The following is a 23515-nucleotide window of genomic DNA, read 5'->3' as shown; positions in this document are numbered from 1 at the left end:
TTTTGTCATGTAACTCTTCTAGCATATACAATGCATTTTGGTTTTGATATGTAACAAGTATTGCTTAGAGATGTGTGTGTGTAGGCCTTTGAGTGTATGACCATTGTACACGTGTATGTGTATCACTAGTACATTGTGAAAGAAATATGAATCTTGCTGTAGGTTGATACTGGAAAGGTAGTAGGAAAGTCGTAGTTTTGCTGCGATTCTTTGTAGTCGTGTCTTGGCATTGATTATCTTGCTTTTAATAAACCCGTTGGGGATGAGTCCCGAATACTCATGGGCAGGTGTCTATGGGAATTTTAGCAAAATCAAACCGTCCTCAACGGGTTGATAATTTCCTGTGGTAGTTCTTCCCACAGCAACATGGTCACAGCTGGTACCAAAACTGCATGTCCCAATTTTACTATGCGCTCCTTCCCTTTTCTGCCATTTGTTTGCATGATTTTTTATTTATTTTCTTTTCCATGGGGGGGGGGGGGAGGGGCCTTTACAAAATGGTGAAGTATCATGTGATCATGTTCATCCAATCACTGCTTGGTATTTGACTATCCCTAAAGCAAACCTTCCAACCATTCTGGATTTAGAGGAAATAATCTCAATTTTGAGGAAATAATCTGACTTTTGGCCATACCCAACTCTTGTTCCAATAGGATTTGTTCTATTTTTCTTTGGTAATTTTACAACACATGTCTATCAAAGAGAACTGCTCTGACTTTCTTTCCTCCTTTTTAGCCAAATCATTTTTTTTTTTCAGTCAGAAAGGTTGGGAGGTCTGGGTCACGATATCCACAGGTAATGGATACGTAGCACATGTTGCACAGCACACATTGATGTCATGTTGACACACAAATATTACACTGCACTGCCAAAAAATCTGAGATGCACAAATACGAATGGTTTTATTTCTCTTGACACATTTTAAAAATTGTACATTTATTTTCTTGTCTTTCTCCTTTTTTTTCAACATATCCTGCATACATTTATATTGCAAGAACATGTACTGGGTATTAACTTTCATCACATTATTGTATGACAAATTACAAAACAACAACATAAATCTTTTTGGTTCTTTCAGGGGCCCGTTTCATAAAACTTGTCATCAGTGACAACTGCCACATTTCTATGGCAAATTTGCTCTCAGCCAATCAGATGCAAGGATTTCAGTAGCTTGTCACATCTATGACAACTTGTCACTGATGACAAGTTTTATGAAACCGGCCCCAGTTGTCAAGAGTACTCTCAGTCATATTTTCCCAGTATGAGTACAAAAAACACACACATGTTTTTCAACACAACAAATACATTTGTTTTTTAATGGCATTCACAAGAGATGAAAAGTACCAGACAGTCATGTCATGTTCATATTTACTTTCACAGGTAACATCACATTTGCAATGCTGTTGCATGATAACAATACATTGATAAATACATTTTGTATTCTGACATACCTCGCACAGAAATGTGCACTATTCTGGACTAACCATAGGCAAATACAAATTAAAGGGTCTAGAATTCTGTGTTTCTTTAATAGAGAGCTATAAATTATGGTGGGAGTACAGGATGTGAAATGCTTCAGAATATAAAGAAGAAGAGCACAACCAATGAAATCCTCAAAATACATGTATGGCAATATTCGTCTACTTCATTCTCAAAATTTTGTGAGCAACATTTTGACTTAATTCTTTTCATTTTTCACTTTGCAGGAAAAAAAGCATCGGAGAGGTTGGAGAGGTTGGAGAGGCCCAAGGGTCATAGTGATTTTGATTGCTTTTTTCCAACCCGGCTCCTCAGGGAAGCTCAACAGGGAAAGCCTGACACTTTGTTTTCTTGTGTTTTGATTTTTTTCTGTTATCACTTATATTGTTTTGCAATTGCCGAATAAATAATAATAATAATAATAATGATAATAATAAATCCTTCAATATTTTTGTGTCAATGTACCCAGTTTGATCAACATAAAAATATGTGACACCTGCCTTTATAGCGGCCTCATGCCGTATACAGCCACCAAAAACTCCTCCGAGAGGAAAGCCATGTTAAAGATCCTGTGCACACCGGCCACCAATTTTGTATACCGTGGTAGATTTCAACATGTACAGCTGTATATTATATTATACAGTATGGCGGCCAAGATCCATACGAGTTTGGGGCAATAATTCAGTACATTTTTCGTCCGTGCCGGTCATGCATGGCGAACAGTTCAAAGGTCGCCACCATGGCATTCTCCTGCCATACCGGCACAGTCATGCACTTGTGAAAAGCGTGCTTGCTGTACTACATTTGTATACACACTCGCATGCAATAACCGCATTGTTGAATGCTTGAATGTAACACATGCATGCTGTATACACATACATGTACAGTAAGTATGTACATGTATACAAAGATTATACATGTGTGTGATACATATGAAATATCTTAGAGCCTGTCTATAATTACCATTCTTCATCTTCCTTGGGTGGCTGCTACAAGACAGGTTTGACTGTATGAATATTATGACACTGTATTAGGCCTTAAACTTGCGTGCTAGGTACAGTGTACACTAAAAATGAATTTCATGTACCGGTACATGGGAAATGATTAATTGCTGAAAAAATTTCCTTTGCTTTTTTTGCTTGCTAATATACTACATGGTACATATCACATAGTGAATCTACAAGTTGTAGCAAGCTCTTGAATATAAAGTACTTGCATGGCTCACAGCTACATGATTTAAGATTGATTGCCTTTACATTACAGACCTGCTCCGAATGCACAACTTTATAACAAAGTGTCTACAATGTACGCGAACACCAACTGAAATCAGACACATCTTTATAGATTCCTCACTTTATACTGGTGGGTTTGAAAAATCACATTTACTGAAAAAAACAACAACAAAACAATGCCTGCACTTTGATCTTTGAGTTGGAAATACATTATAACATTTTATATTCCACTTTGAAGTAAACTTTGACCTACTGCATAAAATATTTGACTGACATATAACTACATCAGCTGTCTCTTCTATAATTAACATGATACATACTGCAATATAAGTACCAAAAGACTATTTTCTTTAACACATTCTGCTACATGTATATTTCATTGTCAAAACCTGATAACACATAATAGAAACATGTCAACATGACAGAAACATATACAGTATAAAATATACAAATTTTATATTCAAATGTTAACCACAGATATCAAGCATCATCGATTGAACATACAGTACAAGTATATATATTGTAGTTTTTTCATTTTTTTTTTCAAACCTCTTACATTTTCATCTCCCCCAAATTATTCCTCACTAATTTTACTCTCTCTCTCTCTCTCTCTCTCTCTCCCACACACACACACATACAACACACACACATTATACAAACACAAACACACTATATTTCTCACTCTTCAACCTGATAAAGGTAGTACTGGCAATATACACCACACTTTCAATATTAACAGAGTTACAATTTACATAATAAGTATGTTATGAGCATAGGCCCTACGGATCATTACTTGATCACAATGAACATTTTCAAGAGAAAAAAATATACATTTGTATGTCATCAGAATAATAAAAAATATATAATATCATTTTCATGTAATATCATTGCTCTGATCTATTCAGTCCCTTTGTCAAATGATAATCATCGTCGTAGAACATAATATTATACTCTATTTTTCTGTCGATACAGAGTTGTTTCTCCATTCACAAAATCACCACTAAATACCGTACACAACACAACATCCTTGAGTAGCTAAAAATGAACATCAAAATTGGCTGTATGTGAACAGGGCTCTATTTTTCTTTGCATGTTTGAAGAGATTTCTCTTGCTTTTGATTTGAAATGAAATGTATAAGATGTAATGTGAATGCATATAACAAGGATTATACCAACAGAACAATGTGACTGTTTTCTTCGCTTTCAATGGACGAAACTTTATAGTTGTTGCTTTTTCTCTTTGAAAAAAAAAATGGTACAAAGAAAAAAAGAAGTACAGCAAGTGGTGAAAATACATCACAGGTATGATGGACTACATGTACACAATGCATCGTGTATTCACAGGGGATCATTTCTAATGGCCGGATTGCACTGACTAGCATCTGATTCAAGACAATCTTCTACTATTCCATCTCTTTTTTTTCAATCTGAACTGAAAAGCATGACACAATATTCTTTACCTGAAATTTAACAATTCAGGTCTTGGCTTCCCCTGGAGGGTGTGGTAGCTTATAATACAGGTATGTTTTTTCCTTGCCTGTTATTCACTTCTGTACAGTGCGGAGTTGGAATGTCAAGGCAAATCTTGTATGCAAGAAAAAGAACGCAAACAAACAAACAAGCAAAACTACTTTATGTCTACAGGTATCTGAAGACATTTAGTCATGAATATTCATGAGCTCTGCCTACCATGTACCATCATTCCATCCACTATTTACCCATTAACAGGGTGATTTATCACTTGGTCTACTCCCACTTCGTCTACTAGCCATTTAGTCTCAACCCACATGATCTAATCCTGTTTCGTCAACAGCCAGGTCGTCTAATGACCGTTTAGTCCAATTACCACTTTATAGAGAAACAAACACTTGTCTTGTCATCTCATATATCAAAACATTACATTGTACTTCAGTTGATGAGGGAATGTTAGTTGCGTGGGAATGTCAGGTGCAAGAAAGATTGGGGGGGGGGGGTCCGAATTTGGAGTACAATCCATAGCGTGGCAATCAATGATTGGGCTTGACAGTATCAATTTGGCTGCGCAAGCATCTGGAGTCATTGAGTGCGCCTCACTACATGGCAAGACTCATCTCATATGGTGTGAACGGGTCTAGGGCAATTACCCCCTGGGCAAATACCCCAGACTCCTCCCCTGACCCTAATCCTTGTAGAGTATGGTGAACAGATTTGAGGGGAGAGCACTGCCTCGGGACAAGCAACATTTTCAACTGGGCATGCCCACGACTTGGAGGGCAAGAACTATTCCCCTGTAGGCCTGATGTGCAGTTTGCTCAAAGTGTATCCCAAAGTGTGTGTGTGTGGTGGTGGTGGTGGTGGGGGGGGGGGGGGGGGGGGAGAAAGAGATTATTGTTCAGGTGTATATGCTACTTTCTCCCATGGTTGCCTATAAACTTTCACAAGTGAATGGTTCCCTCACAATGTGAAGATACAATACACATGGAATGTTTTGTCATATGAAAATTTTCAGCCATTTGATACTCTACTGGATGAGTGTACAATAAAACAAAAACATGTCAATATCTGTGGCGGATATACAGTAATTGGGAGATATCAATTTTAAACCAATGAAATGCCACTGAAATTGACCCAGTGGTCAAATTTGATTCATTAAAAAACCTTTTACTTTAGTTTACAATGATCAAAGCGACAGAGGTGGTTTCTCATCTGGGGGAAGAAAAAAAAAAAGTTTATTTTTCTTCAGACTGTCTCCTTGAGTCTCAGAAATAAGTCAAGTTGCAGAATAATACTGCTCAAAGTAACCAGTCACTCTTAATAGCACAAATATTGATTCAAAAGAAAACAAATGATGAGCAAACCTATCAAAATTTGGGGAATGGTTTTCATTTCCCTTTCATCTCGAAACCAAATAGCAATACAACTCTCTCTTTCTGTCAAACTTACATTGGGGGAGTTTTTGTTTCTCGCTCTGCAAAGAAAAAATATATACAAATTTCTGTCTGTGTTCCTTCCTCTAAAGAATACATCCATATCATAACAGTCACATCAAAATAATTTTTGCAGCCATACATCCTCAAATGCTCTGCAGCATTTGTATTTCCATGGCAAGAGGAGTATGACAAGAGTCATATACTGTATACGCCGAATATTTCGCGAGGTTTATATTTTCGCGAATTTCGCAAGTCGGGTGCTATTCGCGAAATTAAAGACACGCGAAAATATTGACTCGATCCACAATATGAATGTTATGTACATGTGTATATTTCTCCATTCAGTACAGGACTCCACGATCGCGAATTTAACCACTCGCGAAATCGTTGGGAATTTCTGATTCGCGAAAATTTAGACTCGTGAAATATATGGCGTATAAAGTATTGGATTTCTGGAAGACAAGAAACATCTTATGTTTTCTCCGATAAACAAAGAGATAATTCAGGACCAAGATACTGCATTTTGCAGGCTCTTTATGTACCTGTGGCAGGTCCATGTACAGGTATGTGTATAAACATTAGCCCCAAAACCACACCTGACCACTTGGCCTGAAAACTGCTTCAATGCCAACAGCTGCCTTTGTACGTCTGTGTGCGAAGCATGTGCATGTGCATAGAGGGCAGTGCATGAAAACGTATACATATGTAAGTTTCTGTCTGATTCATATATCTTTTTCTTTTATCACACTACTGTAAAATTCTGCTTCTATACATACATAACAAATGGGTAGATGGATGTAATTTTCATTCGGATTTTAGCAACAGTGTAGTAGGTTTGCAGACACCAATCAACCACAATAATGGTATGCCATGAGCTCCTTGTAAACCCTAGCAAACTTCCGTAAAATTCACTAGTTTGTGAGGTATTCAAGAAGCAGTTGGCGTAAATTGCAAGAGACCTCCCAGTGTTGGAGGATTAACGTTGGAAGCTGTATTTATTTGTGGGGAATTTCACGGTCAGATAGCCCTATAACATGTACTACATATTTCTACTTGTACAAAATGTTCAGCTAAATCTTAATCTTATGAGCCTGCTGGAAGGATCAGCCAGCTTTCAGACAAAAAGATATATGATTTGGGGCAAACATACATTATATGCCTATTAAAAGTCTTTTTTTTTTTCCAGCTTGTCTTCAAAAAAATGCAATATTCTAAGTGTCATTTTGAACATTGCATGGAAGGAAAATAATATTCTTTGGACTTGCAGCTTGTACAAAACCAGCTGGTGACTATGTATGTACATGTATGTTACGAGGGCAAGTGGGCTATTAAAGCAGAAAAAGACATCAGTACATGCACTTGTTACCTTGTATACACTGCTTAAATATTATCAACACCTTCACATATTTTGCTTCCAAACAAAGTTGTGTATTATTCATCCCTCCACACCCCCCCCCCTAAAAAAAAGAAAATAGAGGAAGTTATTAAAGACAAATGAAGAGCAGAAAGTGAATGATTTTGTTGATCTTCCAATGCAGTCATTAAATCAAGTTATAGACTTCTTGCATGCAATGCACAAAAACCCAACAAGAAGAAGAAAAACCCAAACAAAGTGGTGTTGAAAATGAAAATCTGGTATGAAAGGACAACAACACAATTAATTTCCCCTGACCTGGGATCTTTCCTGTGTGTTTGATTGGCTGGCTCAGCTTTCCCTGCACAGGGTTTAAAGTTCAGGTCTGGTGTGTAACGTAAGCACACTCACAACTCACACACATACACACACGCAAATAAAAACATTACATCATTAAGAAAGCAAGTGCGTGCTTCTTTCATAGAAAGCTTTTGTACTTCCTTCCCAGAAAAGGAAACTCCCATAAATTGAAACTGAAACTAACACAACACTGCATTGCACAGCCGGAAATCAATCTGGGTGAGAATAGAGTGCTGAGTAATTCATTGATATCAAATGACAGTGGAGGGGGCAGACAACGTCTGAGCTAACCGATGCAAGACAAAATAAAACTTGTTTACTTAAACCTCCAATAACAGAGAAACTGGATGGAGTGTCATATTGTAATTTGATCTTAAGTGTACCTGACAGCAACGCGCTATCTTAATTTTGCAGAAAGACATTAATGTTGAAACTAACGGGTGCATCTACATAAGCACGCACATGACCATGTTCATGTAATTAATCTACTTTTACTCCATGGACAATTTGAGCAACACATATGCAATGACTTTTCACAAACTCCAAATGATTGAAAAATACCAGTTACGTAAAAGGCTAATCTGAGTACACACCCTGTCATAGTCTAAAGAAACGGAATGGATGAATGAATGGATGATTGAATGAATGAGAAGTGTTTCTTTGTGGCAACACAACTGCACTCTAATAGTCCACCTGCTAAAAAATAGTTTCTGGAAAAATCCTAGAATCCGTCGGGATCGTGATAGTCTGGCTCCGTGGAGATGAAGTAGTCGTCGAGGAAGTTGTAGAGAGTCTCAAACGTAGGTCTCTCCGCCGGGTGCTCGTTCCAGCATTTCATCATGAGGTCGTAGAGAGAGTCGGGGCAGTACAAAGGTTTCGGCATGCGGTAGCCATCTTTTACTTCTTGCAAGGTCGTCTGGTTATCCATACCTTGATAAAGGAGAATACAATATGTCCCCCCAAAAAATTACAATCAAATTTTCGCATTGATAACACCCAATACGATTTAACTGTCTAAATGCTACTTCAGAGTCTTAAAATATAACATCTTAGCTCTATTTTGCAGAAAACCCCAGTCAATTTGGTTAAGTGGTCACAGAGAAATGTGAAAAGTTGTAAAGCATGTCACGAGTCTGACTCTTCCAAGTTGAGCACTTTGATGGTCGTGTGTGTGAATACAATAGACAGAACTTGAAGGGAAGAGATTCTTGAAATCCTCTACAAAATTCCTCATTTCTCTTTGACCACTGAAGCAAATCGAATGGGGTTTTCTGTAAGATGTGGGCAATGAGCTATACTTTCATACCCTGAATTTGTATCTCAATTGATTCACTATTTTTAAAGATATCATTGCGGAGGGTAACGTTGTAATTTTTTTTGGACATACGGTATATGCAAAATGTACATTTTCATTTCAGTGCAACAACCATAACCGCTTGTGTTACAGGCATAATATTTTGCCAACAAAAGATTGCATAAAGTGGACTCCTGTTATAAACGAAGTCCTTGGGACCGGTAGTTTTCATTCGTGGTATCAAAATTTTCTTATAACCAAACAAATGAACAATAAAGAACAAAGAGCGGATAACTTTGTAGCCTGAATTTTTACTTCGTTGTAACCAGAATTTTGTTATAACCATGTTCGGTATAACGGGAGTGCACTTTAGTACATGTATGTAACCATGCATCACAAAACCAACCAAAAGCTGCACAAAAGTAGTGAGGACTAAAAATATGTTAAACCTGTCAACCTAGTCAATTTTCAGCTTTGCATAATTTCTAAAAGAGCAATTCTTCTACATAATTTTACAGTTTGGGATCATAAAATGAATGGGAAATTGTTTTTTTTTTTCCTAAAACACTTTTTTTGTCAAACAGTATGATCTAGAAGCCGATTTTTATTTCTTGAAAACCTTTTAGACTTTCCTCACTTTCAACTATGATGATTTTTTAATGGAAGGTCCTTATGCATTTAAAATTAATCAGTCATGAATAGAATAAGCTTAAAGAGTGCTTAATTTGATAATCCTTTGTTGCGGTTGCTACTTACTTCCTGTTTTATAGTCCCATTCATTGCACAGAGCACAGCAGGGTGAGATTAAGCACTTGGAATAGAGCCCCGGAATGTCAAAGCCTTTTTTTTCTTAGTAAACAGTTTTCCAGAATGTGTAGGCCTACTATCTTTCCACCTTTAGGTAGGTTTAAGAGAAAAGTTCATTTTTTTGCAGACTTTTTTCAGTAAACATATTTCCAGAATGTTTACTTTCTTTCACTTTTAAGATGGGTTTAGAAAGTCCATTTGTATTTGAGTTTATAATCATTTTAAAGCATAGAGTCTTTGTTTTCAAAATCTGCCCTTAACTAAAAATCCATGTCTGGCAACTTTTGGTGGTTATCTTTAATACGCAGATCACACACATGTATAATAGCATGCCTTCGTGATCCTAATCTTCAAATCCTCTTTTCTCCCTTTTCTATGAAACTGCACCTCCCAAATCTCTCATATTTCAATCACTTTTTAAATCGAATCATACAAATGTAAGATGGACCAACTTTATAAAGTTACAATATTGTATATCATTTGAAAGCTTGGAGCTTACTTTTCAAACTACAATGCATGTAGAAAAGTGGTATTTAAATTGATGTTGGCCTCGCTACTTTTTGTTGGTTTTGAGCTAGGCAGTCACAAATGATGTCACTAAATACCATCAAATATTACACAATATGATTACATAGACCTCATCATCTCTAAATCACATCAAAATTTAGGCCTTTTTTAATATAAAATATTGTATCTCTCCAAACTTCTCTGATGATAAAAAATATCTGCCTTCTGACTTACCTGGATAAGGTGTCTTCCCTTTTGTTGCAATTTCAGAGAGAAGAATACCAAAGGACCAGACGTCAGACTTGATGCTGAATGTTCCGTAGAGGGCAGCCTCGGGAGCAGTCCATTTTACGGGGAATTTGCTTCCTATAGTGGAGAAATTATGGAAAAATATTCTTTTATACAAGCAGGATAACAAAAATTTGACCATAAGTTCTTAAACCATGGCAACCCTTTAAATATAGCAGCATTTCAACATTTGGATTCTTAACCCAAATCAGGCCAGAGCACACATCATGCACACAAATACGTGTATGGGGAGGCCAACCCCCTTTTCCCTCATGAGTGCATTCAATCCAATAGCTCTCAAAAGAGCTGCTCTTTACTGGCAAACCAATAATGAAACATGGGCAAGCTATGCATCACTTCAAAAGGGAGAAAATTCTCTGTATTTTTATACTTATATAAATCATTGGCATATACATTGCAGGCCTTGAAATAGGATTTTGGAGGGGCAAGGCCATTTAGAAAAGGGCACTTTTTCCAAGAGGCCAGCCATGAAAGGACACTTAGGTCAGTCAGAGGGGCACCAAGGCCACATTGAAAAGGGCATGTTGGGTGTTTTTTTAAGGGGTGATTTTTGCGACGTTGCAAGAATTTTATGGTTTTTTTTCATATTCCAACAACAACCCCCCCCCCCCAATACATAATATATATACAGTCAACCTTGCGTAAGTCGACATAATCGGGACTGAGCAAAACACGTCGACTTACGCGAATGTCGACTTACGCGAAAGTCGACATTTTGTCGACTTATAAATGAAAATTAATTTCCTCTGTACAGAGTAAGATTTGGATCACGATGCGGATCGCTACCCATATATCTTACTCCTTTTGCCGCCAAAACATGCCTACTGACATGAGCAACAATAATGTTTTAGTTCATGCATAAATCTTGCGCGGGTTAGTAACGACAACGCACAATTCCCAAATCTCTAGAGAGAGTTTGAGAGAGCGGGATCGGAAACCTAGGCCCGTTTCTAGACACTTAACGTTTTAAACTTGATTTGAAATATCAAAGGCATATTCCCCAAAATTGAATTAAACTTTGCGATTTAAATTCAAGTGCGTTGCTGGGAAGATATGCGTGTGATTTCGCATGATTCTGTCGAGATTATTTTTCAGTGCCGACTGAGTTGAAATATGTGTGATTTTCCTTCCCTAAGTCGCCATATTTGTTCTGCTTAAATTTGTATTGCCATGCTCTGAAAATGAATTGTTCTCGCGCTCCGATTCGCAACAGTGTTACCGCTCTGTACGGCGTGGGCCTGTCTGAAATAAGAAGAAGAAAAGTTTGTTCATCCGAAAACGACATCTTTCGGACTACTATAACCTTCGTAAAAACAAACCTCTTACCATTGTCGGACTAATTTAACTTTGGACTGAGATTTAAAACTTCGGCATAGCGAACATTAACAATAATTCGTTATCATTTTTTTCATTGACATTTTGAAGCAGCATGTGTTTCGGTAGTTTGAAACGTGTAAATGTTGCGATGTCTTTCCTCTGCAAGTGCAGACTAAGTTCGGTCACGGCGAAAGTTCCGTTACGAAATAAAAAATAATACGAGCCTTTTCAACAATGACGCACTTCCGTACATTTTTATGCGTTTAAACGCAGTTTCTAGTTTCGGACAAGATCCGCAAGTCTTTTCTGCAACGCTCTTGCGTTTTAAAAACAGATTTGCATTTGATTTTTAGAGTTGCGTTTAAACGCAATTGAGTTCAAATTTCATACAATTTTTTAGTTTTGTGTTATTATCAAACGCAAGTCTTTTCAGCGTTCCGTGTGATTTGATGGACTTGTATTTGATTTTCAGATTTGCGTTTGATTTTTAATTTTGCTTACGATAAGTCTTTTAAACAATAACACACTTCCGTAGATGTTTAGAGATGCGTTTAAACGCAATTTCTTATAGTTTCGTACAAAAACCTCAAGTCTTCTCTGCAACGCTCTTACGTTTGAATACAGCGTTACGTGATTTGATGGACTTGCATTTGATTTTTAGAGTTGCGTTTAAACGCAATTGAGTTTAAAAAAAAGTTCCCTTCAATTTTCTAGTATCGTGTGATTATCAAACGCAAGTCTTTCAGCGTTCCGTGTGATTTGATGGACTTGCATTTGATTTTCAGAGTTGCGTTTAAACGCGAGTTAAAAAAAAAGTTCCCTACAATTTGCATACAGTTGCATTTAATTTGTAATTTTGTTTACGAAATAAAAAATAATACAAGTCTTTTAAACAATAACACACTTCCGTAGATGTTTAGAGATGCGTTTAAACACAGTTTCTTATGGTTTCGTACAAAAACCGCAAGTCTTCTCTGCAACGCACTTGCGTTTAAATACAGCGTTACGTGTGATATGATGGACTTGCATTTGATTTTTAGAGTTGCGTTTAGACGCAATTGAGTTTAAAAAAAAGTTCCCTTCAATTTTCTAGTATCGTGTGATTATCAAACGCAAGTCTTTCAGCGTTCCGTGTGATTTGATGGACTTGCATTTGATTTTTAGTGTTGCGTTTAAACGCAATTGAGTTTAAGTTTCCTACAATTTTCTAGTTTCCTGTGATTATCAAACGCAAGTCTTTTTAGCGTGCCATGTGTTTTGATGGACTTGCATTTGATTTTCAGAGTTGCGTTTAATTTCTAATTTTGCTTATGAAATGAAAAAAATAATGCAAGTCTTTTCAACAATAACGCACTTCCGTCATTTCCGTAGATGTGTAGAGATTTATTTAAACGCAGTTTCTAGTTTCGTACAAAAACCGCAAGTCTTCTCTGCAACGCTCTTGCGTTTAAATACATCGTTGCGTGTGATTTGATGGACTTGCAATTGATTTTTAGAGTTGCGTTTAAACGCAATTGAGTTTCAGGTTCGTAAGAATTATTTTTTAGTTTCATATGATTATCAAACGCAAGTCTTTTCAGCAACGCAATTGCGTTTAAATGCAAAAGTTGCGTGTGATTTGATATCACCTGCATTTGATTTTTTGAGTTGCATTATTAGTTGCATTGTAATAAATCTTTTTAGAAAGGGCCCTGGTTTTAATACCGCTTCGGAATAATCAACGTTAGAATATTCGGATTTACAAAAACAGGGGCAGGGGGCACATACCCCCCCCCCCCCCCTATACTTTTTGCGGCACCATCAAAATGTGCCCCCTTTTCTGGAATATGCCCCTTTTTAGGAGAATGGGACCGATTTTGCACCAGGGCAACTGAAAGTACAAAAAGGGCCTGGAAGGAGCACAGGGGCAGCTCTCCGGGGGGGGGGGGGGGGGGGGGGGGGGGGGGGGGGGGGGGCAGGGGTACACAGTGCCCCTCCACCTTTTGGAGGATCAACTAAATGTGCCCTTTTTTCTTTGAAGGTGCCCCTTTTTTCCTGTAAAGGGGGGCACACTTTTTCCTAAGGGGCAGTTTTAAGAACAAAAAGGGCACTTTGAGGAACAAAAAGGGCACTTTCAGGAACAAAAAGGGCACTTTCAGGAACAAAAAGGGCACTTTCAGGAACAAAAAGGACACATTGAGGAACAAAAAGGGCACTTTGAGGAACGAAAAGGGCACTTTGAGGAACGAAAAGGGCACTTTGAGGAACAAAAAGGGCACTTTGAGGAACGAAAAGGGCACTTTGAGGAACAAAAAGGGCACTTTGAGGAACAAAAAGGGCACTTTCAGGAACAAAAAGGGCACTTTGAGGAACAAAAAGGGCACTTTGAGGAACAAAAGGGCACTTTGAGGAACAATAAGGGCACTTGAGGAACAAAAAAGGGCACTTTGAGGAACACTTTCAACTAACCAGCCAACCCGTGTTCACATACAGTGTTACGGGGGTAGGGGATCTGCACAATTTTTTTTACATTATTTTTATTTCACTTTTTTTCGCATGCGTGCCCTCGATCACATTTACTTTGAGCATGCGGGCATGAATGCAGAGCGAGAGAGATGGCAATTCTCGCAGCTGTCCGACATGCCTGGCACATGGCTTGCGACCACTTGCTCCAGACGATTTAATAGCCGCATTCCCCACAGTAACACACGCATGCACATACTGCACCCACCCAACGCGCTCAACCGCTGATTGTGACACTCGACGTACAAACACCATCAACGTACAGTACTTCCGTACGTACGCGCGGGCACACTACGAATACAGTGGACTACTACCTAGCTAGTAACTCTATGGCCGCTGCGCTGCGGACATAAATTGCGGAGGCAGTCGCAACGGTCAAAGCCGGTCGGCCGTACCGTACGTACATAAGTACAAGCCGTGTACGTACACGTCGTCTCGTTGAGTTTGAATCAGATATATATGGGACGCGAGTGAACTGAACAGAAGGTATGATATTTGAGATGAGGAAATTTGTCCAAGCTTATTGAAGTGTAGACTTTGAGAAAGGGCATATTATACGTCATAAACAAGAACTTTCATTCTAAAAGGGCACCACGGCCACAAGAAAAAGGGCACATTTTTTTTGGCCGTAACTTTGATCACGGAAGAAAGGGCATTGCGGCCAACGAGAGGGGCGCCGACGGCCATGGCCGTCGGTGGCCGTCGGTTAATTCGAGGCCTGCATTGCAGAAGTTATTCAGTGACTAAAGCAGTCACCACAACTGAGGAAATGAGCGGCTGCATGTTGTTTTTCAACTATGGGATATCCTGTATGTAGTGACCTCTGTGAATTACTGAACGAGCTATGCGATATTACGTATCTGATCTGATATGGATTTGCTTTAAAAAAAGGCAAAATCTTAATTTATTATGAAAAGAACTGTCAGCAAACGCTCACCTCTTCTGGCCATGTAGTTGTCATCCTGAACTAACTTGGCCAGTCCAAAGTCGGCCACTTTAGCCTCGTTGTTCTCGCCGATGAGGACATTCCTGGCAGCCAGGTCTCTGTGTACGTAGCCTTTCCTCTCCAGATAGTGCATTCCACTCGCAATCTGATAATAATAACGATAATATGGAAAATCTGTATAGCGCTTAAAACAAACACGTTTAAAAGCACTTTACAATTATCAAAGAAAGAACAAACATACTGTATAAATCAACTACGAAATAAAATACAAATATTCACAATAGAGCCCACACAATAATCAGTTCTGTTCTTGAAATAAATGGGTTTGAAGTTTCTTTTTGAAAATATCAATTGGGGTGGAGTACTGAAAATGAGTAGGGAGGTTGTTCTAGAGAAGAGGGGCACAAACAGAAAAAGCATGATCACTATACATTGTATGTAACGGTTGAGAGTGTGATGAGGGCCAAGTTTGAGCTGAGCTGTAGATAGGATGATCTATGAAGGTTCATGCGTGTAGCCAGTCTAGGTTTCGATGAGATCAGGCCAGTTTTAAGTATGAGAGTGAACAGTTATGGATGATGTTGTAGGTGATAAGAAGGATCTTGAACTTAATTTGTTGTGGGATTAACTACAGCCAGAGTGTAGATTGTGGATGACAGGGGTGGTGCGATGAGTGATGAGACGGGCAGCAGTGTTCAGTGTGAGCTGATCACAGAACGATCACCCCAGGCTAGAACCGAAACTCATAAAACACCATATCTTTCTCATTATGAAGTAGCACACAGCAAGCTCACATCTATATGCTTTGGAATGGCTGCAAACGAGTCTGAAAGAAGGCGACTTTTAAACAAAGGTCTAATAACCACAAGATTGCACTTGGAGGTTGCTGAGTTTTGAAAGGCATTGTGCCATCAATGAGCTAGGCCATTTAAAACAGAACATTTTTTTTGCATGAAGTTTCCACCCCCTTCATTTCCCACGGTCAGTTCACACTCTGGCCAAGGCGGAGTGAAACCTTGAGGCCATTCTTGGTCACATCGGGATGACAACTCAAGGAAACATTATCTGTTGTTCATCTTCATGAGGGTTGAACAAAAGAGCGAGGATATAGCAAGATCTTGATAAAGAGATGACAGAAAGGCTTGTAATTATGTGATGAGTCAACTCCGTACATTTAGGGATCGAGCAAAGCGACTGAGCATAGGAGGGAGCTTTTGCATGTTCTTTCAATTGAAATTCAAAGATCTGGTGCATGCTTGGAGTGGAATAGTAGAAAATTTTTCTGTCAAGGAACATAAGATGACACCTTGAACAATACATAGGCCTATTTATTCAAGTAGCAAAGGTGCAAAAACAAACCCAATTATTCTTTCAATGTAACATGACGAAGATAAAGATCAATTTTGTTCAAGCAGACCCTCCTCGCCAGCAGGAGGATTCTTTCCGAGGGATAAACAATCACTGGCTATGGGGTGGAGGCTTGGTAGTCTTGTGGATGTGACGCCTGTCTTGCAATCAGGATGTCATGGGTCTTAATCCTTCCTGAGTATGTATGCCTATGAGAGGCCTATTTATCCTCAATGACTATCACTCTACACACTGAATAATCAGTGTTTACATCTGTATTTATGTTGTCATTTGTCAATCAGTTGCAAAAAGACATCAATGGTAACTTTCCAATATATTCGAAACATGGTACATGCAGTTTCTGTACGAGTTGACTTACCTGTGCTGCAATGTCCACGAGGTCTCTCAGCCCCAAGTACTGCCCCATGCCGTCCCGCAGGTACCCCAAGAGGCTTCCATTGCACACCAGTTCAGTAACAATGTAGATTGGTTCCTAGGGTTGACAGAGAAAATGGGAGAGAGAGAGAGAGAGAGAGAGAGAGAGAGAGGGAGAGAGAGAGAGATTAAAGGACAAGTCCACCTTCATAAACATGTGGATTGAGAGACTGCAGCAATGAATATAATATTAGTAGAACATATTGGTGAAAGTTTGGGTAAAATCGGTCAATGCATTCAAAAGTTATGAATTTTTGAAGTTCTAGTTCCCGGATCACTGGATGTGAAGACTACTACAGCTTGTGATGTCATATGCATAGAACGATATAAAGAAAATATATAGGAAAATCAACACATTTTCACTTTTCTTACATATCAAAATAGCACATGACTTGTCTCTTTCAGAAGGCAGGGGGAGTAATATTACCCTTAATAATCTCCCTGTACCTTGTACCTTGAATTAATTTGCAAGACAGTATATGCTTGCTTAAATGTCATGTAACATTAATTTCTAAATATGTGTACTCTTTTGTTATGTGTGATTTGGAAAAAGGCAGAGATAAAATCAATCAATCAATATATGTCACTTAGAAGCTGAGGGAATGTGTCAATTTTTTCATGAAATGAACTTCAACGTAATTCTCTTTATACTTTCCTTATATTGTTCTACACATGTCACATCATCAACTGTAGTTAGTCTTCTGATCCAGCAGTGACTACACATACAGAGACTTTAAAAATTCATAACTTTTTAACAGATTGTCCGATTTTCCTCAAACTTTCACTGATATATTCTACATGTACTTATTATATACTGCTGCATGATCTCAATCCACATGTTTATGAGGATGGACTTGTCCTGCAAGAATTGCTACATGAGACATAGCCAAAGTCACCAGTAAGAGGCAAAGTGAAGTCTCTGGATGAAGGAGACCTTTTAGAGACTCGTCCCACAATGTTTGAACTCACACTTTGAATTGCCAAAATTTTTATTTGATACCGGCACCAAAATTAACATTCAGTAGTGACAATCACACCCTGCACACTCAGCAGAGCTGTGTTCAAGGAATTTTGTGCATAGTAAAATGTGCATGCATTGTGGCTGGGCAAATCTATCAATTCCATCAGTCGAACTGACTTTATACTGAACAATAATGAGGATCTTAATTCTACAGTTTGTAGAAGTCCATGGTGCATGGAGTACGACTTTAATTTTCTTGGCTCTGAATAATACCTGTACACACATTAAAGGTATTGTTTACCATCGGGAGCACTGATTTAAAAAATTTTCGAGTTATCACATTTGATGCATATGTGGAGGTCGGTTGTATCAAAAAATATCCTACCATATTAACATTTCGTGATAAAGCCTTAAACATAAGGAGATATCACTGTTTTTCTCAATCAACCATACCTGTAGATGGTTCATTCTAGAAACAGTTTTTATTATAACTATTGTTCACATTTTTTATTTCTAACAATACTTAACATTGATTATAATGAATAACATTTTTACATTGGTTGCTTCTATTCCTAACTCACATTTTAGAACTGTTTTGAAGCAGTAAAGCTGGGTTTTTGTTTCATCTACAAACGGTAAATAATGCCTTTAACAGAGCTCAAAAGGTTCTCGGAGCATCATGCTTTTCTTGCTCACAATCATCAGAGCTAACTACATGTAGTAGGAGGCTGTAGAAAAAGGCTATAACGTACAACCTTCCCCCACCCACACTCTTTACAATACTTTCACTTTTCAAGTGACAACAAAGGGATATCTCTACACATAAAAGAATTCAGGAACTTTCATGTCATTCGTTGGTGCCAAGACTTTTGAATACAAAGATCAATTTACGTCCACACAATTGAACAGATAGTGGATGGCAAATCTTTTGATGGAACATCTTTTGTTCTACATTTGATTCGTGGCAAGTGATCTGGCAGTGGATTTTCACCTAGAATGACAATGTGTGACTGAGCTACTATGGTACAGTATATGCGATAAAACTTGGATAACCATAAGATAACCTTAACCCTCTGAGGACGAACTGATTTTGCTATAACTGACATTTTCCATTGACATCTGCCCGAGTATAATCACGACTAGTCTTCAACAGGTTAAAGCTGAACTCATACATATAACATGGGGACACAGTAAAACAGAGTAGAGACCTTTTAAGAAAAATTTCATTTTTCAGGGCATACAGCAAACTTCCCTCATTTTGACTACTTGATCTTAAGCACCATACACTTCTGACTCAAATCTTAACGGTCCTGTTTACCTTTGGGAGCAGTGATTTAAAAATTGTTCAAGATATCACATTTGACGCACATGTGTACATCTGTTGTATCACAAAACATCCTACCATACAAAATGTTCGCAATAACGCTTGAATATAAGGAGATATCAGTATTTTTCTCAATAAACCATAACTGTAGATGGTTTAGTCTGGAAACATTTTTATCATAACTATTCTTCATATTTTGTGTATTTCACAATACTTAATAAAGATTGTAAAGATTTAAATTTTCACAGTGGTTGCTTCTATCCCTAACTAACATTTCAGAACAATTTTAAAGCACTAATGCTGGGTTTTTGCTTCATCTGCAAATAGGGAATTATGCCTTTGAAACTGCTTCAAATCCTAGTTAACTGTGCTTTTGATTGCAAATTGGCTCACATGCTGGCCACGAGTACTTTCTTCACTGATTAGCACAGATGAATGTAAACTAATTGTCCACAAATAGAGATTACCTAATCCCCCTAAACCCCACTGTATCACCATGGTCTTCCTGCTGGACTGAGGCACATTGCTAAACATGAATAGGCTTGCTAACTTTACAATTAGGACACGTTCGGATGGATTACTGAATGCTGGCGGAAAAGCTTGGCAAAATATGCTAAGAGCTCGGACACATTATGGGTTAAGCAATGAATCTTCCTTAAATTACATTGGTAGAGTAGAAGAGATATACGTGACATTCTGTGAATGGTCTTCAAAAACTGCTGGAGTCCAAGGCCCAACTAAAGAAGGAAAGACCAACAAGCACTACCAGCTGGCTGATTATAGCACAGACTCCAACACCAAGCACCTTCTGAACTACAGATTCTCCCACCCGAAACCCCATATCAAACTGGAGAATCCAACTTGATGTGCACATGTGCAAGCACACATCACGAGCGCAAAGTCCCTTGCGGCAAAAAGTGGGTCCAGGGCCCTGGAAGCTCTAGGGTTCTAGATGCTCTCTCAGGCTTATTTTTCAACATACGATGGCACTAGGTATCAAAGTAATAATTCAGTGATTCATATCATATATTTTGGCTTGATAAAACTTCATTTGAAATATCATAATTATGCAGACGCTATTTTCATGCATGCATGGAAATTGATTGGCATCTGAAAGGTGCTTGGGCAGGAGAAAGATCATTTCAAGTGGGAGAAATTAAATCTCAAGCGGGAGGACGAGAGATTTTGCAAAAATGGGCTTTTGGCGGTGGGGGGGGGGGGGGGAGATCTCCCGTCAAAGCAGGAGAGTTGGAGTCTCTGCTATAGTAATGCATGAAAAGATGAAACAGTAATAAAATGTGTAGGCAACAACCTTACCTCATCAGAGCAGATACCGTACAGGTTGACAAGCTTCTCATGCCTCAGCTCCTTCATAACGTTTGCCTCGGCAAGGAAGGCCTCCGGCGACATCGTACCAGGCCGCAACGTCTTCACGGCCACCTCCACCTTGCCATCATAGATGCCTGCAAATGGAAGGGTTGCCATAGCAACAGGGTAATCATAAGACTTATAAATACCTCATCTTCAACAACTTAATTAGTAAATATGTATGTTTTTACAGTAATATCACAGGAAGTGTACAGTAACATATTCACTGCCTCCATTAGGCCCACAGTGGTTAAAATTTTGACCATCCATCATATAGATATAGTCATAAGTAAATGACTCATACAAGGTGATGCAAATGAGTCAGAATGCAAAAATCTACCATTATGTCATCCCCCACAAGATTCTAAAACTATACAGGGCTCATAAGGATCCCCTTTTGGGTTCAGTTTATTCCTAAACAGTCAGAGTGGTATATACCTGGTAGGTGGTTTGGGCAACAAGTTTCAGTCAAGAGAGAAGAAAAAATAGAACAAACATATCAAGCATTTTACTGCACATCACTGTACAGTTATAGATTGTCTCCATCTTGGCACATTTCACTAAAACGTTGTCCCTGGCACAAAAAGGGTTTAACTATCTAATCCCCTACCCACTTTAATACATCAAAACTTACAGAGCCACATTTTCCAAAACTGTGACCATTTTTTGTTCCAAATTTGCATCATGGGTTTTTTTGTTTGTATTTTGTTTGTTTTGTCTCTTTTCACTAATGAAAAGTTATATACCCAGGGAAGGCAAGGAGTATGAGAGATTGACAAATAGAACAATCAAGGGGGTGTTTAATCAAGTTAGTCAGTGCTGACAAGTTGTCAGTCTCTGACAATCACCATAGTAACAGTCAGTGACCAGAGCATCTCAGCCAATCAAAACCAAGGATTTTACTGAAATTGTCAGAGACTGATAACTTGTCAGCGCTGACTAAATTGATGAAACACCCCCCCCCCTCAAATACCACTATCTCACAACTTCAAGGCCTATGTACACTGTACACTGTAATTCCATTTTAGATTTGATTTGGCACCAAATCCTTTACAGTAAAATATAATGGGATTGTAAGCAGATACTGATTCCACATTTAACATATACATCATTATGTAATACGAGGACAACATATCATGATTATTTGATGAGTACATGGGAATATTTTTCCCCACTGCAGAAAGCAGGAAATAAAATCAAGATCATGCAAATTCTTTAGAGCCAGGTCCGGGGTCCAGACTTGCAGCAGTCAAACGACTGCTTAAAATCACAATAACAATGTCTCTCTCCAAATTGCTTCACTGCTCAACTCAAATGAGTCAGCTGTAAGAGTCATTGGCTGATTTTGGCAAGCAACCAGCCTCAAGTCTTAAGTTACAAGCCCTTTGAGTTGATTTAATATACAACTACAACATGTATGTAGACTACTGCACTGCTGTAGATGCTATGTACTCATGACATATATAAGTTTTGATTGCAATAGACCTTTTTACTAAACACATCAAAATTCTTTGCATATTTTCTTACACAAAGGTTGTTCCTAACAGCTAGAAAGCTTGCCCTGAGGCTTGCCTGGCATAGCAACAACTAATGTATGTATGGTGATTGCTAAGTATTCATCTGAAATAGGTTAATGGTGCAGCTTGTTTACTTGGACTCCAGGAAAGAAACATTCATAATTTTGACTACATTTTTACAGTAAATCAGTCTACTGGAAGAATAGGCCATTTTCATAGTGTATTCAAATAGATGGATGTTTCATTTCCGAAAACATAGAGACAAGCTATTCCATTAACCTGCTTTCCTCAAATGAAATTCAATTGCTGAAATCCACTTTGCATAATATATTACTCGTTGCTACATCAGACAAGCCTCAGACAGGCTTTCAGGTTGTCATGAACAACCTCTGTTTAACAGGTTTGCATAAAATTTGAATAACATAATACTAGTATACACGAAAACGCCTACTGGAGATACAAATGGAGGGAAAGTCCATCTGTTCATATACAACATACAAGCAACAGTAAACTAAAATTGCAAGGACACCTGGGTCCCGTTTAAAAAAACTTGTTATCAGTAGCAACTGCTACATTTCTTTGACAAATTTACTCTCAGCCAATCAGATACAAGGATTTCAGTAGCTTGTAACAACTATCGTTAACTTGTTATTGATAGCAAGTTTTATGAAACGGGGGCCCTGAGCTCCTCAAGTGTGAATCTATACGAGCTTCTCACCCTTCCAGACAGAGCCAAATTGGCCCTGGCCCAGCTTGGTTGAGAGTTTGAGGGAAGTCCGCGGCAGCTCCCAAATCTGGTGGCCAAGGGTCCGCGTGTTGGGCACCTGCCTCGGACACGGGCACATCAACTTGGAACACAGTCCCCCAGGCTGACCTGCAGTCACAGCAGGAGAGCGAAACAGAGACAGACATGCCATGAGACAAACAAACATTGAGACTTATATTAGTGACTAGCAAAATGAAACAACAACTAAAAACAGATTGATCAACAAACAGGGTCCATACAAGAGACAGAGTATCAGTGAAACAGGTAGACAGTCCATCAGAGAGACAGACAGACAGATAGATAGAAAGATAGGTAGATAGACATACACATATAAAAAAGACAGACAGATTTACTGACAGACAGCAAGACAGACAGATGGATGAACAGACAGACAGACAGACATACAAACTAATAATCAGACAGATTGACAGAAATATACTAGACAAACAGACAAAAAAGCCGAACAGCTAGAATGAGATCAACAGGAAACAAAAAAAATCAATCCAGATCAATCAAGAACTATCCTAATTGGGTGGGAGAGTACTTGCAGAAAAAAATATCTGAACAAAAATCTTGAAGTTATGAAGAAAAAGTCTGAAGTGCATAAAACTATGAACATTTCATTGCATTTCAATTGCCAAAGAGTCAGGAAAGTGCATTTTGGGCAGAGCACTAAAATCTGAAATCGGCTTAGGAAGAGGGGAATAAGGAGTGGGAGGGTTACTGGGAGGGGGAGGGCTTAGCCCAGCAATAGAAGAGAAAAAAGCAAAACTTTGCTGGC

The 23515-nt window shown here is 38.5% G+C and overlaps 1 protein-coding gene across 1 annotated transcript in view; it reads right to left on the bottom strand.

Annotated features, from left to right (window-relative positions):
- Positions 1–7967: 7967 nt before the first annotated feature.
- LOC140233621 (proto-oncogene tyrosine-protein kinase Src-like) overlaps positions 7968–23515 on the bottom strand; it is a 54470-nt gene continuing 38922 nt past the window's right edge. Inside the window, exons 7-12 of the mRNA XM_072313722.1 lie at positions 22687–22842; positions 20401–20546; positions 16743–16856; positions 15008–15161; positions 10177–10308; positions 7968–8264 (exon numbers count right to left, since the gene is read on the bottom strand). Coding sequence (XP_072169823.1) covers positions 8056–8264; positions 10177–10308; positions 15008–15161; positions 16743–16856; positions 20401–20546; positions 22687–22842 — 911 coding nt within the window. The 3' untranslated portion in view covers positions 7968–8055. The remainder of the gene's footprint in view (positions 8265–10176; positions 10309–15007; positions 15162–16742; positions 16857–20400; positions 20547–22686; positions 22843–23515) is intronic.

This window comes from Diadema setosum, chromosome 10 (genome assembly GCF_964275005.1).
Source record: "Diadema setosum chromosome 10, eeDiaSeto1, whole genome shotgun sequence".
NCBI lineage: Eukaryota > Metazoa > Echinodermata > Echinoidea > Diadematoida > Diadematidae > Diadema > Diadema setosum.
This window is presented reverse-complemented; position numbering and strand designations above follow the sequence as displayed.